Here is a 21,892-nt window from a genome sequence, read left to right as displayed (position 1 = left end):
TATATTACTACAAAATTTACTTGTTTGGTCAAACTGAGAAGGGGTGGTCTTGCTTTGGACTACATTTAAATAAAACGACCAATTTGGTCAAAAGTTGTGGCCTACGGTGGTAAAGTACACGAATTCATTCTACCCAATCACCATTTGACACTTAGTCACTTTTTCTCTTCCCTCTCTTTCTTCTTCCCACACCCATCCTTTTTTTCTGCTCTTCGTCATCTTCAAGCCCTAACTTTTATACACCTTAAATCTTATTTTACAATATCTTATTTTATTAAAAGAATTATGAAATTATGTCTAAATGTTTCCGCTACTCGACACATGTTCTGTTCGTTCTTGTCTATCAAATAATTTATAGCTCATAATACTCGTTTGCTAACACATTCATACACAAAAATGAGTTATTCAAAAGAGAGAAAAGTTTAAGGTATATTTAAGATGTAATGACACCAAATGAGGTGTGTTTATACCAACTAATATTAAGCACTCATGGTTTAGTCAAATATGTGGCTAGCAAGTTTAGTTTGGATATAATGACAGGTCCGTTGTCGTATAAATTTTCTAATAGTAATGAGTCTTATGAAGTTAATGATGATGATAAAGTTGCATTCTTTACCTGATGGGTATATTCAAGCAATTTCCCTGTGAATGGGTCGAACTTATGTTTCGTGTCAAAAAGATCAAGCAAATCAAATTCACAAACAAGGCTAAAAAATAAAGGACAAAAAAGGTCAAATGAATTGATAATACCTACAGTGGATCACTTACAAGTTACAAGAAGAAGAGAATGGGGATATTTCCCTTTAGATGATCCTATCAAACTTATTAGAGATCTATGATTTCTTGTATTAGAAAGCATATGATTGTGAGATGAGAAAAATCGTGCCCAGAAAGAAAGAGAAAAGGGGGGGGGGGGGGGGGGGGGGGGGGGGGGGGGATTAATTGTGGTTTATAGCAACTTTGGTCTATTGTTTAACAAAAAATCAGAGCTAACAGAATGAACTGCATAGACAGCAGAGGCTTCAATGAGATATAAGCCAACATTAATGTACAAACTGTGAAAAGATAAAAATCGCCACGAATTTGGCTACATGATAACCTATCGTTGCACAGAGGGTGCTTTACATACTTCTTTGTTCTACACTGTCAATAATGTCTATGCAGTTCTTCATTAATGACTTGGCCTGCTCGTTCTTTTCAATCTCCCACTGATGAACAAGCTCACTCTTAAACGGTATTTCTGATATGGGAATTTCAGGAAGATCGCTGTATAACTTGGTGAGTTCCAGAAGACACTCTGAAGCTGCAATGTGAACCTGATATTTTAAAGAGAAGCAATGCGTTAGAATAGTTGCTGACATTCTGCATAATAGTCATACAATTGGTTTACGGTTTTCGAATAAAAAATTAGCAGAAGATTCTTCTATTCTATGGTTAAAATTTCAATTTTAGACATTCAAACAAACTTTTTCATGTAACAGGTAAAACATTCCCTAAGACGACTAAAATGGCCCACAGCTGAAACTTTAAGAAATGTCCCTAATTGGTGGCCAGAGGGGAGGAGATTTGAGAACACATGTAGTAGTCAACTTTGCTTATATTCATTCTAGCAAATCTAGTGGGTAATATTGAAAATTCAACTAAAAGGATGGGTCAAACTGTTTAAAAGTTACCCCAATCCAGTGTTTAAAACCTCCTGAAGCTTTTTTGCTAACAAACTTTGAGTCACGTTATCAAAGTGTTGATATAATGTAAAATCGGTTTTACGGTATGACTTATTTATAAAACTAAAAGGTAGAGAAAATGATAGACGGCATCTCTAGACAACCCAATCTCGCTTTTACTCAATTGAAATGAACCCGACACCCAAGCCATATGTTTGGCCACCTATTCTATTGTGTATAAGGACCCTTGGCAAGACCTAACTAGTTCCAGCCCAAGACCATGTTATTTGAGGCAGTCACAGTTCTGGGCTATTTATGCACCTCTACTGGCTATAACAACCCAAAGCCTAGCAACCTCTATAAAGTATAAACCATTTAATCAGTAAATGTATACTGCTTGACTTGAGTTTCTAATCCAGGGCTCCAGGTAATATGAAATAAAGAACAAAAACGAACGTACAATTGCTAGCAATTCTATTCTTTTTTAAATAAACCATCCAAATGTTATGCATAAACTATATTCATTAACCGATTTATATCTGGATGTTGGTCAAACTCTTGTATGTCATGTCTAAACACTCATCCTTTAACAGTCCAACTCTCACATATAAGATACCACATCCAACGCAAATGAACTACATTATCTGATTTCAAAGAAAGTTCAGTTAACAAAGTAATTAAGATTCATCCAATATCTAAAAAGCTGTCTAATACAAACAGTTAACAAAAATCATATCAACCCATATATGATGATAGGCAAATTTGCAATTCCAACTTAAATCTTTCCGATAACGTGCTGTGAAGTCTTATGCTACCAGTGAAGTACTTATTTATCAGGGTTTTGTTAATCGTAAATGGCATAACACACCATGCAGTCATGCACGTTCTCGATAAACAATGTAAAAACTAAGTTTTGTCAGAAACTAAGAAAAAAATGACATGCCTGGGCAATCTTGACTATGGAAATACAATCGATCACCTTCGGTGACACAGAACAAAACAACTGCGAGTAAAAACCAAATTATCAATAATAATCCGAAACTTAAAAAAGATGGCTGATGATGAAATTGTACTACCTCTATAATTAATGCTGATATATCAACATGTTCGTTAGATTTATCCATGTCTTTCAATCCTTCATCAATCCTTGAACATAGTTCTTTAAGTGACGTGAAAACTGAAACTTTAACTGTTGACAACAAATTTAAGTATGACACCAAAGAGATAGCACAGTAAAGTGGATTATATAAGAAAAATGAGTGCATACCAATCCAAGGAATAGCAGGTGCTAGGGAATTTGAATATACATACACCAAGTCCTTTTGCCATTTGAGAATGTCAGTTAAACGGGCAAGAAGGACACATGACGTAATGCAATCAATAATTTTGTCATGTGGAATTGCTGGATTTTCTGTCTCTGCCTCTGCATTATAAAAAAGTAGAGATCAATAAACATCTGGGTAAAAAGTGATATATCTACTTCTCTCTATTTCCATCTGCAAGAGATTATGATCATGCTCTAGTTCACAACTAAAATATTATATCTGTGTCACAACTATTATCACAGTTATACAAATTAAAAGAAATATACAACAAACCTATATGTCATTATATGTACAATGCATAATAGCATTTATTATCTGGGAACCTTGATGAAAAAACGTATATCTGACCTGCTTTATCAGCATTATTTAGTGAAGACACTTGTTTCGATGTGGAGTTGAAGGCTGCATTGCACATTTCAAACAATAATGGGAACACCACACCAAAGAAGTCTGGATTTTTGAAAGCTTTTAAAACCTATAGAAACATGCCAGCCAAGTCATTTAACAAATCATTGCTTGATAACAATGAACTACACCTACTAACAATGCATACAAAGAGCAGACATTGAAGAGGAATGACATTTTTACCTTCTCTAGACATCGGAAGGCTGCATCACGAAACTTCTTGACTTTCTTACTGCATGCTGAAGTTACAACACTCAAGATTGCACTCTCCAAGGATGAATCAGCAGCGGTAATAGCTGTATGACAGGAAGTACAAAGAGAAGACAGACCTTCCAAGAGATCCTCCTTTCCCTGTCAGATATTACCATTAGTAACTAAAATACTACCTAGTATATCAACATAAGCTCATAACAGTGACCCGCTCTGGTGTTATATATTGTTAAGTTTTGTAAGACACCGAACATTTTGGTAACTAGCATGAATACCAAATATCTCCAAGTTAGCAAAAATTTGGTTTTTTTATGTGGCAAGGAGTTGCTTGCATATCTGAATACTCAACTATGGCCAACTGATACTCCTTGATAGCGTATAGGTTTAATCCTTTTCAGGGGGTTTGGAAGAAATGAGTGTCACGAGAGATATATGTAAATTTCCTAGTATAATTGCATCAGTGCAAACTACACAAAAATGCTAGGATCATGTTTTCTATTTGGACATATTCCTAGGCCCCTAGATGCAATGTTTCCTAACTTGTTAATGACAATAACGCATATACACGGTTTGTTAGGATTTAAACCGCACACACACACAAGAACGAGAAAATAACAAGAATGAAGGACACAAGAGATTTAAAGTGGTATCTCACACTAAACTGTGTGAACTAATCCACGGGGCTGCAACTAAAATACTTTATTAAAGCTTTCTGCCTCTCAACACTCGTGATGAGGAATTACAAGTACATAACATTTATATTTATACTAGACACATTAGGGTTAATGAATTAATCCCAAAGTTACCAAGCAACCAGGCCTAAGTGAATTAAGGGGCCTGCTACTTTTGTCTTAAGGCCAGTTGTCTTAACAGCCTTTTAAACTGGGATGGACTATTAATTCTCCATAAACCCAACAACAGGAAAGAAGTTCTAGACATATAAATAACATTTCTTTAAACGTAAATAAAACAGCGAAAGAAGAAGCAAGAGAAGATCCCTTTGTCATGGGTGCCAGTTTTTGTGACCATTTTTCTAACCCAAGGGAATCATACATGAATAAACTGCCACGTCATGAGATTCGGCAAAAAGATGTGACAACGCTAAAACAGGTCAAACATGATCGATCGATTTCAATTGTAGGCTGTAGCACCAAAAATCAAGATAGCCTTCTTACATTAATTTTTTTAAGACCATACAATTATCAGTTTTATTAGTGGAGTGTGATGTATTTTGTGTTAGAATCCATCTAAAGGTTAGATATAGTTGGGAGCACATGCAACCAAGCATCATAAAGGTATGATCCACTTTTCATATCCAATTCTAAGGTAGTCAATATTGTCATCTGATAAGCTCATAATCCGAAATGAATAGACTGTGGAAAGGTTCTTAAGGTATCAGTAGATTAGGAATACGTAAAATTTAAAGAATGTAAACAGAAACATTTAAAATAGTCAACACTACTACAAAGGAAGTCATCATTAAGTCATGATTAAAAATAGGCCCTGGTTCACCCAAGTCACCTCTCATTAAAGGTCTCTTCAACCCCCTCCTTTATGGTTAGGAGATAACCTCCCATTATTAGTCAACCCCTTAAAAGATTAGCAAATGTAAAATTTGTGTCTGGTTGTGAGGAACTACTGATATAGTAAGAAATAAGAAAGCACCTAACATGCTTATACACAAAAAGGTGTTGCGTATGGGAAAGGTAAAACAAATTCCGTATCCAAAGGAAAAGTGAAGTACACATAAGTATTTGCAATAAACAGTCTTCTGGTACTTGCTGATTTACCAGATAAACTTACCTCCCAAATACGACCAGGAACTTCAGTCATAACAGATGTGAGCAACACTCGATGATACGAAGAAACAGATTCCCCCAAGACTTCACAAAGCTTTACAATTGCTTTTGCTGCCTACAAAGTACATAAAAAGCAACAAGGTAACCATATGAAACTAGTGAAGCATCAAATAAGAATGGAAGCTTAAAAAGGTGACTGTAACTGAGATTACCTTCCTTTTACTACCCCAAGATGATGATGCAATCCCCTCAGTTATAAGAGTAACAATTTCACCAATATACAACTGAAGGGTGAGACGTTCACTGGTCATATTTTCTTCCCATAATTCCTCATATAGACTGGAGACATTCTTGTCGTCCTCAAACCTGCACAACCACCATAAGAATTACATATGGTTCATGTAGGTATAGTAAATATCATATCAAAGGCAGTGTGCTAATGTGATCAGAAGTTGTTACATAAATTATACTTCGATACCTAATGAAATAAATATCTGAAATAAACATATTGGAATCAATGGGATAAGCTAGCCTTTCATCCTTTGACTGAAATTTTGGCTCATTAAATAGTTTATGGTAAGTAGCACGGCCCTAACAATACACATAAATGTATAAACACCTGTATATAATCCAAATCTGACACCTGAACTCCCCTACCCTTTATATTTCCTTGCCTATTTAAAACAAAGCTTTATCTTGCTTACTATTCTACCTAATAAGATTAAACATAAACTTCGTATTGTGGCATTGTCACATCAACTCAGCTGGAATCATGGAATAAGACGCTGATTGTATGATATTTATCAAAAAGGCATTGCTTGAATCAGTCTCTAAGGAGAGTTAACAATGCCCATTAGAATATTCATTTACATTGAGATTCAGTTATGAAAATCGGGTAGTAACAATAACTATGAGGAGTCATTCACAACAACTAGATTCAGTTACGTCATTCAACTGTGGGATATAGGTTGTGTATAATTGACTAATTGTAAAATAATAATAGACCTAAAGAGTCCCTCACTGAAACCATACAATTTAAACTTGCAAGCATATTTGACTATATATTAGAAAGAGAAGTATGATGATAGCATATGCTTATGTAGATTTCAAGTATCCAAATGAATACGATCATGTGAAAAGAGAAGTAATGTTTCTGAAACTAACCTTGAAAGAAATATAACTGGAACAACTGTCGCATAATATCCTGTCAAGATATCAGAAGCCGTAGATGCAAAACTTTTTAATAGAAACGCGCATGCGATCTGTGAATTTCTATCACCAGCATGCAAAGTGGCAGTTTCTTCAATAAGTTTATGAACTTGGGAGGGAGCTGCATATTTGAGAACAAAAGCACAAGAATTTGCAAAGGCACGCTTCGATGCTGCACTTCTCTCCTCCTTCACCACTTGAAACAGGAGCCTCAGTAACAGGCTCGTGAATGGTTTAATACTGTCACCAACCTTTTGAACCAACAGGCTTATAAAGCTTGCAACACCAACCCTGTGCACATATATAAAATACAAAAATATCAATTTGAATAATGCAAATGCACTTCATGGCATGATAAATTTACTGTCCAAGACTGCCGTAATAAATATCTTTTGTAAAGCTTTCTTGCAGACATCAGATTCTTTAGATCTAATCACACTGAGCTGTATGGTCATATTTGGAAACGTGAGAGACATGTGATGATATATATATATATATATATTATATGTATTATTGGGTAAGGTTCATTTGAGAACTATTCACATATGTGAACGAATATGTTCACATATATCATTCACATATGAACGTCAAGTTATAATATAGAAGTTCTCATGGTTCTTTCAATTCAAATGGTTCTCACTTGAACCTTTTCCTGTATTAGCGCAATTTATCATTTTAACCAGATAACTCAGTGACAGTAAATGTAAAAATGTGTTATCACGGTATAATATATATAAAAAAATAGTTCCTATCTGTGATGTCAGTAACCAATAGCTCTTTAATGCTTTGAATAAGATCAAGTGAAAAAAGTTGAACACAAATATGACTTCCTATAAAAATCTTACAACTAAACATAACATGCTAATAAAGGTTTCAATATCAGTCAAGGCATGTGCACAATGAGCTATACCTAGTATTCAGACCAACACCAGATCGAGCCAACTGAGAAAGACGAGGCATCAACTGCTCTAACGATTGGTCATCAACAACCTCTACACACAAGTCAAGTGTTTCCCACAACGGAGAGCCCTTGGCAATTGAAATTCGTAAGTTTTCAAGCTTCTCTTTTTGTATCCCAGCATTTTCTGCATGCCTCTGTTGTATAAAATGAATAGAGAGAGAGAGAGAGGTGTTGAATTAAGAGAATGTAATCAAAGATAACTAGAAAGAGTGAATAGAACCATGTGTATAAGAGTTGATGGTTGTATACAGTAAAACAAACCTCGACATAATTCAGTCCTTGGTCCTCAAGGCTTGATAAACTCTCAAGCATGCAAACAACCAATTCAGATAAATGAGGACGAATCGCAATGCCTGCACCCTGTAAATATGAAATCGAATTCAAATAGAATAGAAGGAAAGCATTCCAGAAGCTGATTTGCTAGTTCCAAGAAAAATAACATAATAATTACTCATGAGAGCAGAATAAAGAAGACACCAAAAGATTCCAACCTTGTTATGACTATTTTGTACATAATACTAATAAATTACAAATATTGCAGAAACACAATTATAATGTGCAAGGAAGCCATGAAAACAATTTCACGGCAAATGAAAGAGATGCAAACAGAGGACATTTTGTTTTCTAATTGGGTGGCAAGTTGTATTGAGATTCATTTATAAAAGAAAGGAAAAGATTGGATATTAAGTTAATCACCCCAAATATGGGGAGAAAATTATTCAGACAAAAACAACTAGATTATCCATTCAAATCATATCATTTCACTTCTTTTCTATCTTAAAAATAAACTCAAGAACACAACTTGTTTTATAATCCATTGTATTCCTTTCTTTTCTTTCCTTAAAAAAACTCAAAAACATAGTGGTAAAGTAACCAAAGTAGTCCTCATAAGTTATAGATAAACAAGAAAAGTAGAATATCCCCAAATGGGATGTTGACATATCTATTCTGGGGACCTGCATAACAATAACTCAAGAAAAATCTTTGACATATCACTCCTCCAAAAAAGGTAAGAACTGGATCAGGATGTGGTATCTTCTCAACATGTTTAGGATCACACTACCAAAAAAATGTTACACTTATGTTATTGGACTTTTGGCTTCCAACATACTGCATTCCTTTGACAGGCTCGCAGAGAAGGTGGCTGGTTTAAGGGTTTAAAGTGTTGTTTTGTATTGCCTTGGAGTTTAATCCCACAATCAATGTCATTTTTATGTTGCACAGGTCAAATTGCACGCTGTTTGTTGCTCTTGGTGAAAGACGGATAGTCAATTTTTCAAGGTGATGGTCTCAAAGTAGCTCATGATTTGACATATAGCAACCTCTACTGATATTCTCATTTGCATCTATGAGATCCATTATAAATTCATATTGTTAAACAGCAGCAGTAAGTCAGCAACGACATCACCCAATCCCACTGGTGTGGGGTATATGGGAGATATGATGTAGCAAGTCATTTTGCTAAAGAAGAGACTTTCAACATATAATTAGAGTACGTCAAAATATAGAACACCAAATTACCTTTGCAAGCTTTGTAACGATTGTGATTGATGCTTTGCGAATATCATCTACTTTACTCATTATTCCATCAGTCAGCAACAAAGGCAAAACAATATCCATTGCTTTTCTTGCATCAGAAATTTCTGTGAGAGAGATGTCACATAGCCTCAATGTTAATGTAGTAACAGCACGGCATAGTCTTTCCCCGGAAGTTCGAACAGTTTCCTTTATGTCATCCATAGCACGAAATGCAACTGTCCATATGTTCTTTAGATGCTTGCCAATCTACAGTGATATAGTGTTAAGTAGCATGAGTGATATAACTAACACAAAAGACGCGTGCAGAAGGGACCAAGGCAAACCATCAAAGAAAATAGCTGGAAAGCAAGGAAAAGATTAAAAATTTTACTACATGCAGTGTACTACCTCATAAAGACTATAATTTAATGCCAAAGCCATTCATAAATCCAAAATCATGTATTGTGTATAAACTAATAACAGGATCAATTAAACACGAGAATTGATCTCCGTTTATCCTTATAGCAGTTAAATAGATTTAAAATAAGTACATAATGATCGGGTGGAACTAACATGCTCTAGAAGATAGCATTTCAAACTTTTGAAATAAGAAATTAATAACAGAGCATATATTGGTTAAACGATAAATCTTCTTATTAAGAATCATAGAAGGATAATTGGCCTGTATTAATTAAATGCTTGATGTGTTCAGTTTATTTTCTTGAGTTTGTCATTGCCATGCAGTTCCGATGTGGCTTCCATGCAATTCTTCAAAACTTCCAAGTCCCAAGAGAAACACAAGCAATTGGTTAAATTAACTTCTGAGAAAGCACAACTAATTACCTGATCAAATTTACGTCCTTGAATTAAATCTGCAAGAGCAAGACAGGAAGCCTCACGGGAGCGCCAAAGCCTGGATCCACATTGTACCAACAGATCTTCAATGATAAGATCCAAAAACTCATCAATAGTTTTCTTCGAGTCTGCAACAAGTGATTTCCAAATATGTCCCATCGCATCCTACATAGAATGAAGATTCTATAATAAAGAAAGAAATGACCAGGTTTACATACAATCAGAACATTTTAGTTCATGATGTAGCACATTTTCTGAGTACCACATTATCGACAAAGGATCAAGTGACACATGACCTAAATGGTATTAGAAGTTTGAGAAAGTTGATAAGACCAGCAGATCAAATGGGTATAAATTTGCTAAAAAGGAAACTATGAGTCAAACGGGTTGGAAATTGCCCAAAGTGGTATTCCGAATGCATACAGCCTTTTATATCTTTTTATTCATGTAATTAGAATATTAGTGATATAATATTCTATCAGTAATTATATTTGATACACTAATTGTTTGTGTGAGCAAAAAAGCTTGGATAAATCCTGTTTTGGATCCAGCCATATAGAACCTAATCTATTTTGACCCATTACTCAACCTGCCCGGCACACTCATGTTGCATTTTCTAGTACAGACACATTGAAACATAAGCATGCACACCTGCACATTTTTGTCAGGATCATACTGGTAGCGTACAAGCCTTGGAACCAATTGACGAAGATGCGGTTGTAGTGCATCTCCTGCTAGTTTGGCAATTTTTGAAAATCCAAAAGCTGCACCTCTCTTGGAATTCAAAGAAGCTTGATGATTGGCCAAGTCCATGAATTTATATATCAAGTCTGGTTGTCCCATCTCATTTGCCAGATTGCATAGCTCCTTGTAAGTACCAAGTTTTCCTCCACTAAGAGTTCCCCCAATGGAGCCCTCTTGAAATACTTCAGTGTCATCAACAAGCTGAAGAACAAAATCCTCAAAAGATTAAGTTTACGGAAATAAATAAAAATCTGATTAAAGTTCGATTGTTAAATATGTAGCCTTCTTCGATTGTTAAATTTACAGACCTTCACTGCTCTTTTTCTCTTTCCTGAACCAGTCAGTGTGCCAACTAGTGCATTAACCAAGTTCTTCTTCATTGATTCATCACCAAGTTCATAAACAATACTTAGGCCTTGAGATGCCAGTTCTTGTGTGAGTTCATTCTGCTCACCAATTAGGTGTGAAAATGCTTCCTGCAATAAAGGAGCAAGAAAATGTACACTGATACTTATAAAAGACATAAGTCAAGGAGCCTCTAAAACAGAGCAAGAAAACTCATGCAAAAACAAAAACAAAAAATACAACTACAATAACAAATTGATCTCTCAATACATTCAACACCGATGGTTTACTCCAGAAACAGAGACAGAGTGGAAGAGAAAAATAATTAGTTGACTCAAAAGATATCAATAATAAGTACCCAGGTCACTGTGGTGATGTGGGTACTCAGAATTGAGTCAAAAATACTTGGCATATGAGAGATCAGAAACATATCTCAATTTCAAGTATAGATACATTGGCTCATGGTATACCTGAATATCTGGAAGTAGCTGCTGAATTGATGGATGTAGACCACAATACATTGTCAGTGATACTAACCAGACAGTCCCACTACAGCGCTCTTCCTTTTTGGTACTGTACAATAGACCATCAAAGAGCTTCTTTGTAATCATATCTCTAGCAGTTATATGGCTCTCTTCATTTCCTTCAAGGCCCATAGAACTTGATGTTGACACAGATGAGGATATATCTGCCATCAGAAAATTTGAAGTCATAGAGAGCGAACTGTAGTCGGTCTTCAAGATCATATCGGTAGTCACTGGCACTCCACCCCATAAAAATGAAAGAGCTTCTCCGGCCGCAAAAAGGATATCCTCAACCTGCTCGATTGACACATGAAATAAGTGAGGAGAGAATCGGGGATAAAGATTCCACTACATGAAAACAATATAAAATGCACTTATTTAAAGAGGTAGATCAGAGCAACTGAAAAAAATTTGATATACCTTAGACCGACCAAGACTAAAGATTAAGTCGAGCGCATCACCGATGATAGAAGAAGATGATTCCTTCACACACATATGCCCCAAAGACAGAACAGTTCTTTGGACTGCTTTGGTATCATCACCAGAAAGAATCTTGCTTAACTTTTCACGCAAAAATGTCAACACATCATCTGAAGTTCAAAAAATCATCATATAGATGGAACCAGCATTATTAGCATTTGATATAGCTCTTTACTTTCTATGAAGAGTTTGTAGATTTACCTGTGCGGGAGTCATCAGCCAACTTTGGTAATGGGGCGGAAAGCCCAAGATGACCTAACCCTTGCATTGCAACAGAAGCTAATGTAGCAGTTTCTGAATTGACTACATCAACTAGACATTTCAGAGTGTTCTGAAACATGGAATCTGTGATCTGCGGAAATTTTAAGTGTCATATCTTTATCATTAATAAAGATGGAAGATTAATAAAGTACAAAGTAAAGCGAACTGTGATACGTTCAGGATGACTTACAGTAGGAGTTCTCAACAAACAGTTTGCAGTGACATACCCAAGAGCACATATCAATCCATGCTGAGTTTCAAACCTGACGAACAATAATCCCAGCTAGTAACTTTATTATTTTAGAACAGTTATATTAATAGATACAATACTTGTAAGCATACATAGTTAAAAACATAATAATGTACAAACCTTGACTTTACTAATCCTGTGATGGATGAAATCAGTTCATGAATAAGATCAGAAGCAGCAGACAAAGGAAGTCCACTAGATGCAATTCCAAGTAAACGAGCTGCACATTCTCGTGTGTCTAGGTCCACATGGGCTAGTAATTGCTTTAACCATGGTATTTTAACAGCATAGCGAGAAGCTAACATCTAACATTGAGTTGCTGTATCAGAATTAAGAACACAAATAAATAAAACAGCAGTAGGGATGTCCATGTAGCACACCTCTGGAAAGTGAGATCCAATTTTGATCAAAGCCTTAGAGGCAGTAGCATGCAACTCAACAGAGCCTTCATAGGCCATTGCATGCTCTAACAGTAAGCACATATTCCCTAGCGAAGACCAAAATTCGGGAGTTTTTTCGGTTACAGTATTATGTTCCGCATCTGCCTCAAAGCACTGTAACAAAAATCTGATTGCAGCAACATATGTCTGAGATGGGAAAAGAAGCCGCTCTTCCCTAATTTCGCTGGATTCTAGCAATTGAGGCTGTTGTTTAACAATGTAATTCAGCATGTCTGCCAGTGTAGGGTGCTTGACATTTTTGTTTCCATTAGTGGACCTTCCTTGATCTTTACCAAGGAACAGACCTTCCAGTGCCATTTCCCTGTAAAAAAAATCAATTACAGTAGCAATCTTACTATATTCTGAAAAAACTAATATGAAAAAGTATGTTTATGGAACATGATACTTGTCAGAAGGACACATTAATATAAACTCATGTAGAGCATGTAACACATCAAATCTAGTCTTGCAATCAGCAAAAACATGACTCCGGTCAAGGAAAAGATACTAACATACATTAGCAAAAACATGACTCTTGTATAACATGCAATACATCAACTCTACATTAATATAAACTCTTGTAGAACGTGCAACACATCTACTCTACTCTAGCAATCAGCAAAAACATGACTCCAGTTCAAGAAAAGATACTAAGATACAATTATACAAACAACAAATTCATTCAGAAAAATCAGTTGACCTAAACAAACCATCCTAAGATCACACAGAGATTAATAAACCAGCTATAAGTCATCTTAATGAAAACAATACTAAAATCTTTTGTACAGTGACCAACATTTGTAACTTTTGAAGTTGCTAATCAAATAAGAGCTAACGATATTAATCAAATCAGGGGAATTACATGTGAGACCTAACATTTTATCTAACAACATTCAAAAAAAAACATTTTTAAATTTGCATAAGATTAAGGCTCTAAAAAAAAATAATAAAAATAAAAAAAGGATTAAGGCTCTCAATTTTCAACTATGAGACTGGACCGGAAGCCTCAAATCCAAAGGTTGTGATCATACATTGTGACTATCATCTTCAGTGTAAACATAAAAATAGCATAAAACTATAAAAGTTAACAAACCTTATATCCAGTTTAGTGTCTGCGGCAGCAAGCATACAGATAAATCGACTTGGGCAATGCTGTGAATCGAATAAAGTTGTCGCCCATCTCAGTGCACAAAAGCGAACTTCACCTTGTTCCTTGTACCAATAATATCATTATAAGAAGAAATTAATGGATTAAAAGATTATAAGTTAGTAAGTAGCTTAGTTGAAAACAATAAAAAACATACGACCCAGAACAATAATATAACAAGAGATATGAACGATTATTATGTCGACGGATTATACCACTTGAGAATTTTCCAGCAGAAGCAACTCTAAATCATTTAAGACTGTTATTGGTGCATCCTAACAATCAATCAAACACATAATTAGAACTCACTGCCTAAAGAGAAAAAAGAAGTAATAATTACATATATTCATAGTAATTGAAAGTAATACCTTATATGCAACAGCAAGTGAGTTTGTTGCTTCTTGAACGATTAAGCGAATTGATGGAGACTCTAACTTCAGAGCATTGAAAAGCCGAACAGCCATGTCAATTTTATCTCTGACAAATAAGTTTACACCACAATGTTACTTAATAAGTTAACCATGCTAAACCAAAAGAAAGTTGCTAGAAAAGGAAAAAAGAGAACCTGAAAAGTTGAGGCAAGCGCTTCGCTAGCAACCCAATTGCTTGGAAAGCAAAGGTTTTGGTCTCCCGTGCAATTGTATCTATGAGATTTGAAAAGCTCGGATTAAATATTAGCAGAGTTGCCACTCAAAGTATAAGCACGGTTGAAAAAACATGTCAATTAACATCAAAGCTTCAAGAGAAATACCTGATTCTGAACCTGTATAACCATCCAGGGACTTAAGAACGCCGGTAAGTATAACAGGTCCCATCAGTTTGAGTTGATCCATTTCTGCCTGCATAAAGAAAGGATAATTGAATGAAAAAAGATGTAGTAGAACTTCAGAAAGCCTTTGGATCTCAAGAAATAGCATACATCCATATTTAATGAACTAAATATGGCAAAAAGAAACCCTACATTTTCCATTACTAAAAAGCATGCAGACATGGATGTGAAGGAAAGAAATAACCAAAAAGGTATATACAGATGTATTCTTCTATCCGGAACAGCATAACAGGCTGAGTGGAATAAACTAAAGTATTATAGTAGAATCAACAGCAGATCTCTCTGGTCATAGGCATGTTAAAGGGCAAGAAGAGAAACTTGGTTGCTATATGGCATGGCCGTCTTTGCAAGTGAGTCCTAGTTTTAAGTCGACATATAGCTAGGATATCTACAGATGATCCTGATATAATGTTATGGTATTTTACAATTCTTAGAATTGAGATCTCTTTTGAAATGAGTATATCATTCAGAGTTCCAGTTGCCAACTAACTTCCGATCTTGGTTCCTCGAGATGATCTGATACATTACTATATATATAGATAAAGATGAAATAGTTATCTTACTCCACCAAAAGAACAAAAATGGAATTTTTATACCCTACAAAATATGACTCCTTATTCCACAACCATAAGCTTTTATCCCAAACTAACTGCAGTAAATCAAATTTTGACTAACACTTGTATTCAGAATTGAGAGACCATATCATAAGACCAAGAAACTCCCAAAGATGCAGACTATAGATGAACCAGATGTGGTGACCAAAACATACAATGATATGAACTAGTGCAATTTGGACTGTATGTTCACACTAGGGGATTTTATAGTTTGTGTTGTACACACATGCACTCTTTAAAAATACAAAAAAACCAAAAAAAAATAAAAAATGAAAGAACCTCAGAAAACTACAGAACTGGAAACTCGCTAAGCAAGCAGTTGATACTATAAAGTGACTATAAGGTACAAGTTTATCAGAGGCTTCATCCAACCATGCCCCTCAAACTGCCAGGGAGCGTAGTAGGGTGCAAAACAAAGGTAGTGTTATCCATGGCCATGAAAAGCATAGTCCAGAAGATTACAAGTAATGATATATGTCATCTTGAAGCTTCATTCTATTCTCTTGATTGTGACCTTATGATTTTAGATTTCAAAAATGGAACATCATTTAAGAGGTCCACAACTTAATAATTTGTTGGCCAGCTCCGAGTAGCTTTTTTTCACATAATGATACCTTTGATCTCTTCAAAAGACTATTTTAACTTTGAACGGACAAAAAGGTATCTCTTCATGTAGCGTCATCCCTAATAATTTGTATGACAATATGCAGCACAGCCTTTAATCTAATTTGACAGACAAAGTTGTACTTACATGTTTAAAAACCCATACAGTGAACTCCATTCCTAATTGCTTCAACCTTGATGTGGTACCATTTCCTGGAAGTAACAGATCCCAACAGTAAATACATTTTCAGCACAGTATACACATCATAAATCCAATAAGGCAATAACAGATAGACAATCGTACTAAACAAAGTTTGACAGTCAAGAAGAAGCATCATGGTGGTCCAAAACTAGATTTACTAAAGAGTAACAAGCACCAACATATCAAATTATGCTATTTCTATGACAGTAACCCATAACTCAGTTTTAGATTTGATATATGTAAGTACCACTAGAGCTATTAAAAAAAAGCACTAACACAAGAACACATCATATGATTCAATGTAATCTTAGACATCACCCCCAAAAAGATCCTCTTGGATGATTTCTGGGGCGGGTAATTGGAGAGGGGGGGGGGGGGGCAAGAATGACAAATTCATTAAAAAGCTATAAAGCATGAAGTCTACTAAAGATGCCTTAAATGGAAAATTTTAATGGAGCTTATTCCAGTTCTAAAACTTGAGAAGGATAAAAATACCCTCACTTATTTTCTCTACTTTTAAGGGCTTATATGATCATACAGAACCACAAAATAGATAAAGACTAATTCTAGACTTACAAATATTATACAAACAGTTTTTTACAAACTAAACTTCCACCAATTAAATCATGCCAATGTATTCTTCCTCCTATTTCTCTCTCTTTGTTGATTGGACCACCTTACATGTCACATGCGTTTGTAAAAGTTTATTTGTAAAAACTTGTCACTCTAGCATTGCTCATAAATAAATAAAAACAAGAGATAACAATGTATGCCTATTTCAGAATAAACCATCAATGGTTGCAAACTATACTGGGGTGAGGGTGATTACGGCAAGCCAACTCCCCCTAATGAAGTCTTGAATGCTTATATTTGTTATAAATGGGGTATATGTGGGCAAAAAAAGAGAGGGTATATGTGAGATTTGTTTATGTGGGACCTGATCCAGTAAAAAGCCAAACCAATCTTACACTGGAAAACCTAGCTACTTATACTGTTAATCCACATATACAATTCACGATGTGGACCTATCAATAAACATAAGTACATCTGAGCATCGAATGTTGCTATGAAGTTGAAAGAAATCTCAAGCCTTAACAAGGTACAAGAGATAAATCCACATAGATGGGAATGAAGTTATCAACAAGCCACTTTGGATAATTGGATGTTGGAAATATCAGGGAAAATACACATACCATATATGCAGCCAAATATGCACTGCAATGTTGAAGGAAAACTGTTGGCTGCTGTGACTGAGCGGCAAAATACTGACATCAGCCTCACTCTTAAAGCAGGATTTCCAGGACTGACTCTCGAATCTACAGCAATATGTTCAGCTCCAACTGTCCCTGCATGACACAAAAAAATTGTATATTTAAGATTAACCTATATGGCCATATTATCTTAATGATGAAGCCTAAATATACAGAAAAGTTGGTGTTATCAAAAAGAATTAAGATCAGTGATGTAGCCAAAAAAAACAATCACCAAAGATGATTTTGCACTAGAATATATAAATAACTTCAAAGCCTAAAATTGTTCAACTTTCCATACCATTGAATAGTAAAAACAGCCTATTTATCAGTTTGGGATCATCCAGCTGTACTCCAGAAGTTTTCTTCTTCAATAGTTCCTCGCCTCTCTTGATAACAGGCTCATGTCTGGAAAAAAAAAAAATATATATATATATATATATAACAAGCCCATCCTTAGCTATAGCAAGCAAGCACAAAATACAGAAATCGGTAGGAGCCGACTCAGTGAATAAACAACAAACAAGCAACTACCTGTCTATACATGCAGCAACATAGAGAGGGTATACAAGTTCAGCTGGTAGCTCCATGGCATCTAAAACATTCAACAGACCTAACTAGAAACCAGCAGAGAAGGGAAAGAAAATAATCAACAATATAAACACTTGCTAAAAAACATAACTAAGTGCTAAAACACTCTAGTAGCTTCACCTTTCTAATTAGAAGCATTTCATGACTGAGTGGAGTCTTCCCTATCACACGGTTGCTTTGAGAGACCGAGAGCCCAGGTGGTGATCCCCCACTGCAAAATTGGGATCAGTTGATAAGGTTTGGCAGGAAATGATGATTTTCTTTTTAATAAGAATAAGTACTAAAAAGGGAACAGGATCCACACCTAGCAGATGGAGGTTGATACAGAAGCGTATGTAGACAAAACTCAACAAATATCTCCCTGTCTTGAGCTCCACTTATTAGTCGATACTTTGCAGCAATCTCATCACTAATTTTACTTGAGTGGCAATCGCCAATTACCTACAACCAAAAAAAAGGGTGTAATACAGTAATGGGAAATGGTTTAATTAACACCAACAGTAGCAGATATGATAGCTAGAGAAGCCATAAAACCTTAATTTTCAGTATACTAAAGGCAAAATCTAATGTCACTGTACACGTTTTCGGGATGATGCGTTTCATGGTTAACTTATGTAAATATCCATGATTTATGCTTGAAATTTAAACAAATCATATAGATACACACACAAATGTGTACATACATATGAATGTGGGAACAAAAAAGGCCTACAAGTAGTTGGATGCAACATATTAATGGATGCAGGAGCAAGTGATACAACTATGAGTTCTCATACAGATAAGCAGGTTAATATTAATAAATGAATAAGTGTAAGGTATATAGTGCAGATGGATAGCATGCATCAATCATCAGTTATACATAGAGTAACAAACTAGTACAGAAAACTGCATTGTGATTATGCTTCGAAAGATGTCAAAACATACCTTTATGACTATTCTCAAAATTATATCTTGGTGTTGAGCAGGAAGCTTTGAGATGTTAGCTATCATAGTCGGCGCAATATTTTCTTTCATCTGAACAAAGAAAAGAAAATTTTCAGAAAAGTGATTTGGAAACATTTAGCCAATCCATGCAAGATGCAACAAGCATCCTCAGAGAGCATATACACAGAAAAGATATCAAAAACAAACCTCTTTGCTGACACGGTCGAATGCCATCTCGACATACACAATGCAAAAGTTTCTAACCATCGGAGCGCAATTATCTTCCATATATAACTGCCATAATTCTTCCAAAGGCAAACCTATCTGTTGCTGGTGTTTCACTCTCTTGTTGACATGGCTTAGAATTTCCATTACCTGGCATGACCAACGAAAAACCGACAATTTTAGCACAACTTCTTCATAATGAAAGATAAACCAAAAATCAGCCAGAAACGTATAAGCACCAAATTAGTGTATGCTCAAAGAAAGCACGTGAAATCTATCCCTCCATATATACAATTTTCACGAAAAAATAAGCCGCATTAATTACAGTTTTTCTTACACAGTGTATATGTTTTCATCGTCGATAGCAAATTTTTAATCACAAACAAGTCTAATAATAAGTAAAAAAAAAAATAAGTTTCTATAAATTAAAACCTAACTGGAATAATAAATATAATTAACAAGTAAGTAACAACATATAATCAAACAATTATGATAAGAATTAAAAGACCTATAGATACAAACTGGATTATATAATGAATTGAAATTGAACAACCTATAGATATAGATAGATATACCTTGGTTCTGACGAGGGAAGAGGGACGAGAAAGTGAGGAGATAGTAAGAGGAAGTAACTTGGAGAGCAAGTTTTGGAGCTGAGGTTCATCACAAAGCGCCAATCGAGTTAACATTCGATCAAGCATTTCTTCTATTTCTGCATCTGATTTCCCTGTCGCCATTCTTGTTTTTTCTTCCTCGGGTTTTTTCTTCTTCAATTTTTTTTTTCTCTTTATAACTTGTGAGCACAGATTATTCTATGATAATTACTCTGAAATAACAATCGAGAAGAAAGACACAAGTTGATTTGAATTGGTTCGGTTTGGGTGGGGTATAGGGGAAGTCTCAACAAACATACTATCGGCACCATATAACGAAAAATTAATTTGTAAAGACGTAGTAGCATATACATTAAAATAACTTTTAACTATCTCGAATTTTTAAGACCAATGAAAAAATTAAGTTTTATTATATTTTTGACATTAAAATAATTTTCTAGTATTTTATTTTTGAATATGGACTTAATTTAGTTGAAACTTTAATGGATAGCAGGTATTTTGCTCACCAAAATTAGTTATAGCCTTTTTCCATTTGTGACTCATACTACTTCTACTATTTTCTTTAATCTTCTTCCTCTTTCATTTAATTCAATTTCACACTTCCAAATAATCAAACTCAAGTAAGTAAATAACAATCACCATAATAATAAACTACAATTATCTTATAAATTAAAAAGTGAGAATTTGTATATGGTCGTGGTGGTGGTGAACGAAATTATGAATAAGGGGGAAGGAATTGTGATTTGGATTCTTGATTTTACTCTTCCATTCCTTGAGGTAATAATTTTCCTTTAACCTAATTTTGATTTCTTGTAGAAATCAGGGTTGTTACTATTAAATTAAGTATTTTTGTATTTGTTTTTCTTTATTTTGAGTTAATTGTTTTAATACAAGTTAGGGTTCTTGTAATTTAATCAAACTTAGGGGTTTTAGTTGGGTTGCATGAAGGTTTTGATGAATGTTAGTGAGAATAAAGAAATTGACATATTCTGTTTCTGATTTTGTGACGAGTAATACACCCATGTATCAGATTTTTCACTTGTTGATTCCTAAAAAGAAAATGTAACTATATGCGTTAACTTGAAGTTGCTACTGGAATGAGTTAAAAATATGGTGTAGAACTCCAGTTATGAATATTTAAAGTCAGTATGGTAATGCTGATCTTTCAACAAATGATTTTGTCTGTTTTTGAAACGACTAAAACACACTTATCCGGGTCAAATTTTGTGTTGGTCACTGAAGATAAAATGTAGTTATATGTGTTATATTGAAGTGGCCACTGGAATGAGGTAAACATATGGTGTGGAACTCAAGTTATGATCATTTGAAGTCAGTAATGTCAAAGTTGTTTTGTTAATGACAACAACAACATTATTGGTTTTTAAAACCGACCAGAAATCACCTTTGAGGACAATTCATATGTTGTTCACTAAAGATAAAATGCAGGTATAGGTGTCTTCTAAATTTGGCCAATGGAATCAGGTAAAAAGGTTAAGTGGAACTCGAGATATGCATGTTTGAAGTCAGTTGGTCAAATCTGATTTTTAGCTGAAAAAATTATTCATGTTCATGGAATTTTAACTCTAAATTCTTGAAGATTAAGGACTTTGTACTTTTTGTATAACATATTTCGTATATTTAGAATTTAAAATAAATTAATGGGATTTTTCAAAGATTGCTTTGACCATGAACATGTACACAACTTTCTGTTGCCCAAACAGTAAGAAATTTGAGTTGCTGGGTTTAAAGATTTTTCAAAAATAGTAAACAATATCCATAAAGTAAAGCAAAAATCATGGAGAAACTAAACACCTTGAATTTACAGTGTTAAAAATACCATAACCCAAATCTTTGTTCTTAACCATAAAATAATTAATGAGAAACGGTAAAAATATGAAATTAT

General features: G+C 34.7%; 1 protein-coding gene across 1 annotated transcript; it reads right to left on the bottom strand.

Moving 5' to 3' along the window:
• Window positions 1-948: 948 nt before the first annotated feature.
• LOC122602184 (proteasome adapter and scaffold protein ECM29) lies at window positions 949-20,214 on the bottom strand. Its single transcript, XM_043774903.1, has 35 exons — window positions 19,951-20,214; window positions 19,358-19,525; window positions 19,151-19,240; window positions 18,531-18,667; window positions 18,347-18,437; window positions 18,170-18,252; window positions 17,937-18,043; window positions 17,579-17,731; window positions 16,332-16,396; window positions 14,889-14,976; window positions 14,703-14,781; window positions 14,506-14,614; window positions 14,353-14,412; window positions 14,084-14,202; window positions 12,931-13,312; window positions 12,671-12,855; window positions 12,491-12,563; window positions 12,241-12,391; window positions 11,980-12,149; window positions 11,506-11,853; window positions 10,999-11,166; window positions 10,598-10,891; window positions 9,935-10,111; window positions 9,095-9,358; window positions 7,835-7,933; window positions 7,523-7,707; window positions 6,568-6,903; window positions 5,616-5,769; window positions 5,408-5,518; window positions 3,578-3,745; window positions 3,338-3,464; window positions 2,932-3,087; window positions 2,741-2,853; window positions 2,608-2,667; window positions 949-1,316 (listed from the first exon to the last, which is right to left on the bottom strand). Exons 1-35 carry the CDS (start codon window positions 20,110-20,112, stop codon window positions 1,122-1,124), a joined length of 5,427 nt encoding a protein of 1,808 aa, XP_043630838.1. The 5' UTR covers window positions 20,113-20,214; the 3' UTR covers window positions 949-1,121.
• Between the last annotated feature and the right edge of the window lie 1,678 nt (window positions 20,215-21,892).

This window comes from Erigeron canadensis, chromosome 1, assembly GCF_010389155.1.
Source record: "Erigeron canadensis isolate Cc75 chromosome 1, C_canadensis_v1, whole genome shotgun sequence".
Taxonomy (NCBI): Eukaryota; Viridiplantae; Streptophyta; class Magnoliopsida; order Asterales; family Asteraceae; genus Erigeron; species Erigeron canadensis.
Note: the sequence above shows the minus strand (reverse complement) of the source record. Positions and strands in the feature narration are given on the sequence as shown.

Bases quoted from the DNA above. Each gene is read 5' to 3' on its own strand.
- LOC122602184 (XM_043774903.1), bottom strand. From the start codon at position 20,112: ATGGCGACAGGGAAATCAGATGCAGAAATAGAAGAAATGCTTGATCGA. The intron at 7,934-9,094 runs GTAATTTGGTGT...TCATATTTACAG, and splicing joins TCGTTACAAAGCTTGCAAAG to GGTGCAGGCATTGCGATTCG. The intron at 5,770-6,567 runs GTTAGTTTCAGA...GTGGTTGTGCAG, and splicing joins CCAGTTATATTTCTTTCAAG to GTTTGAGGACGACAAGAATG.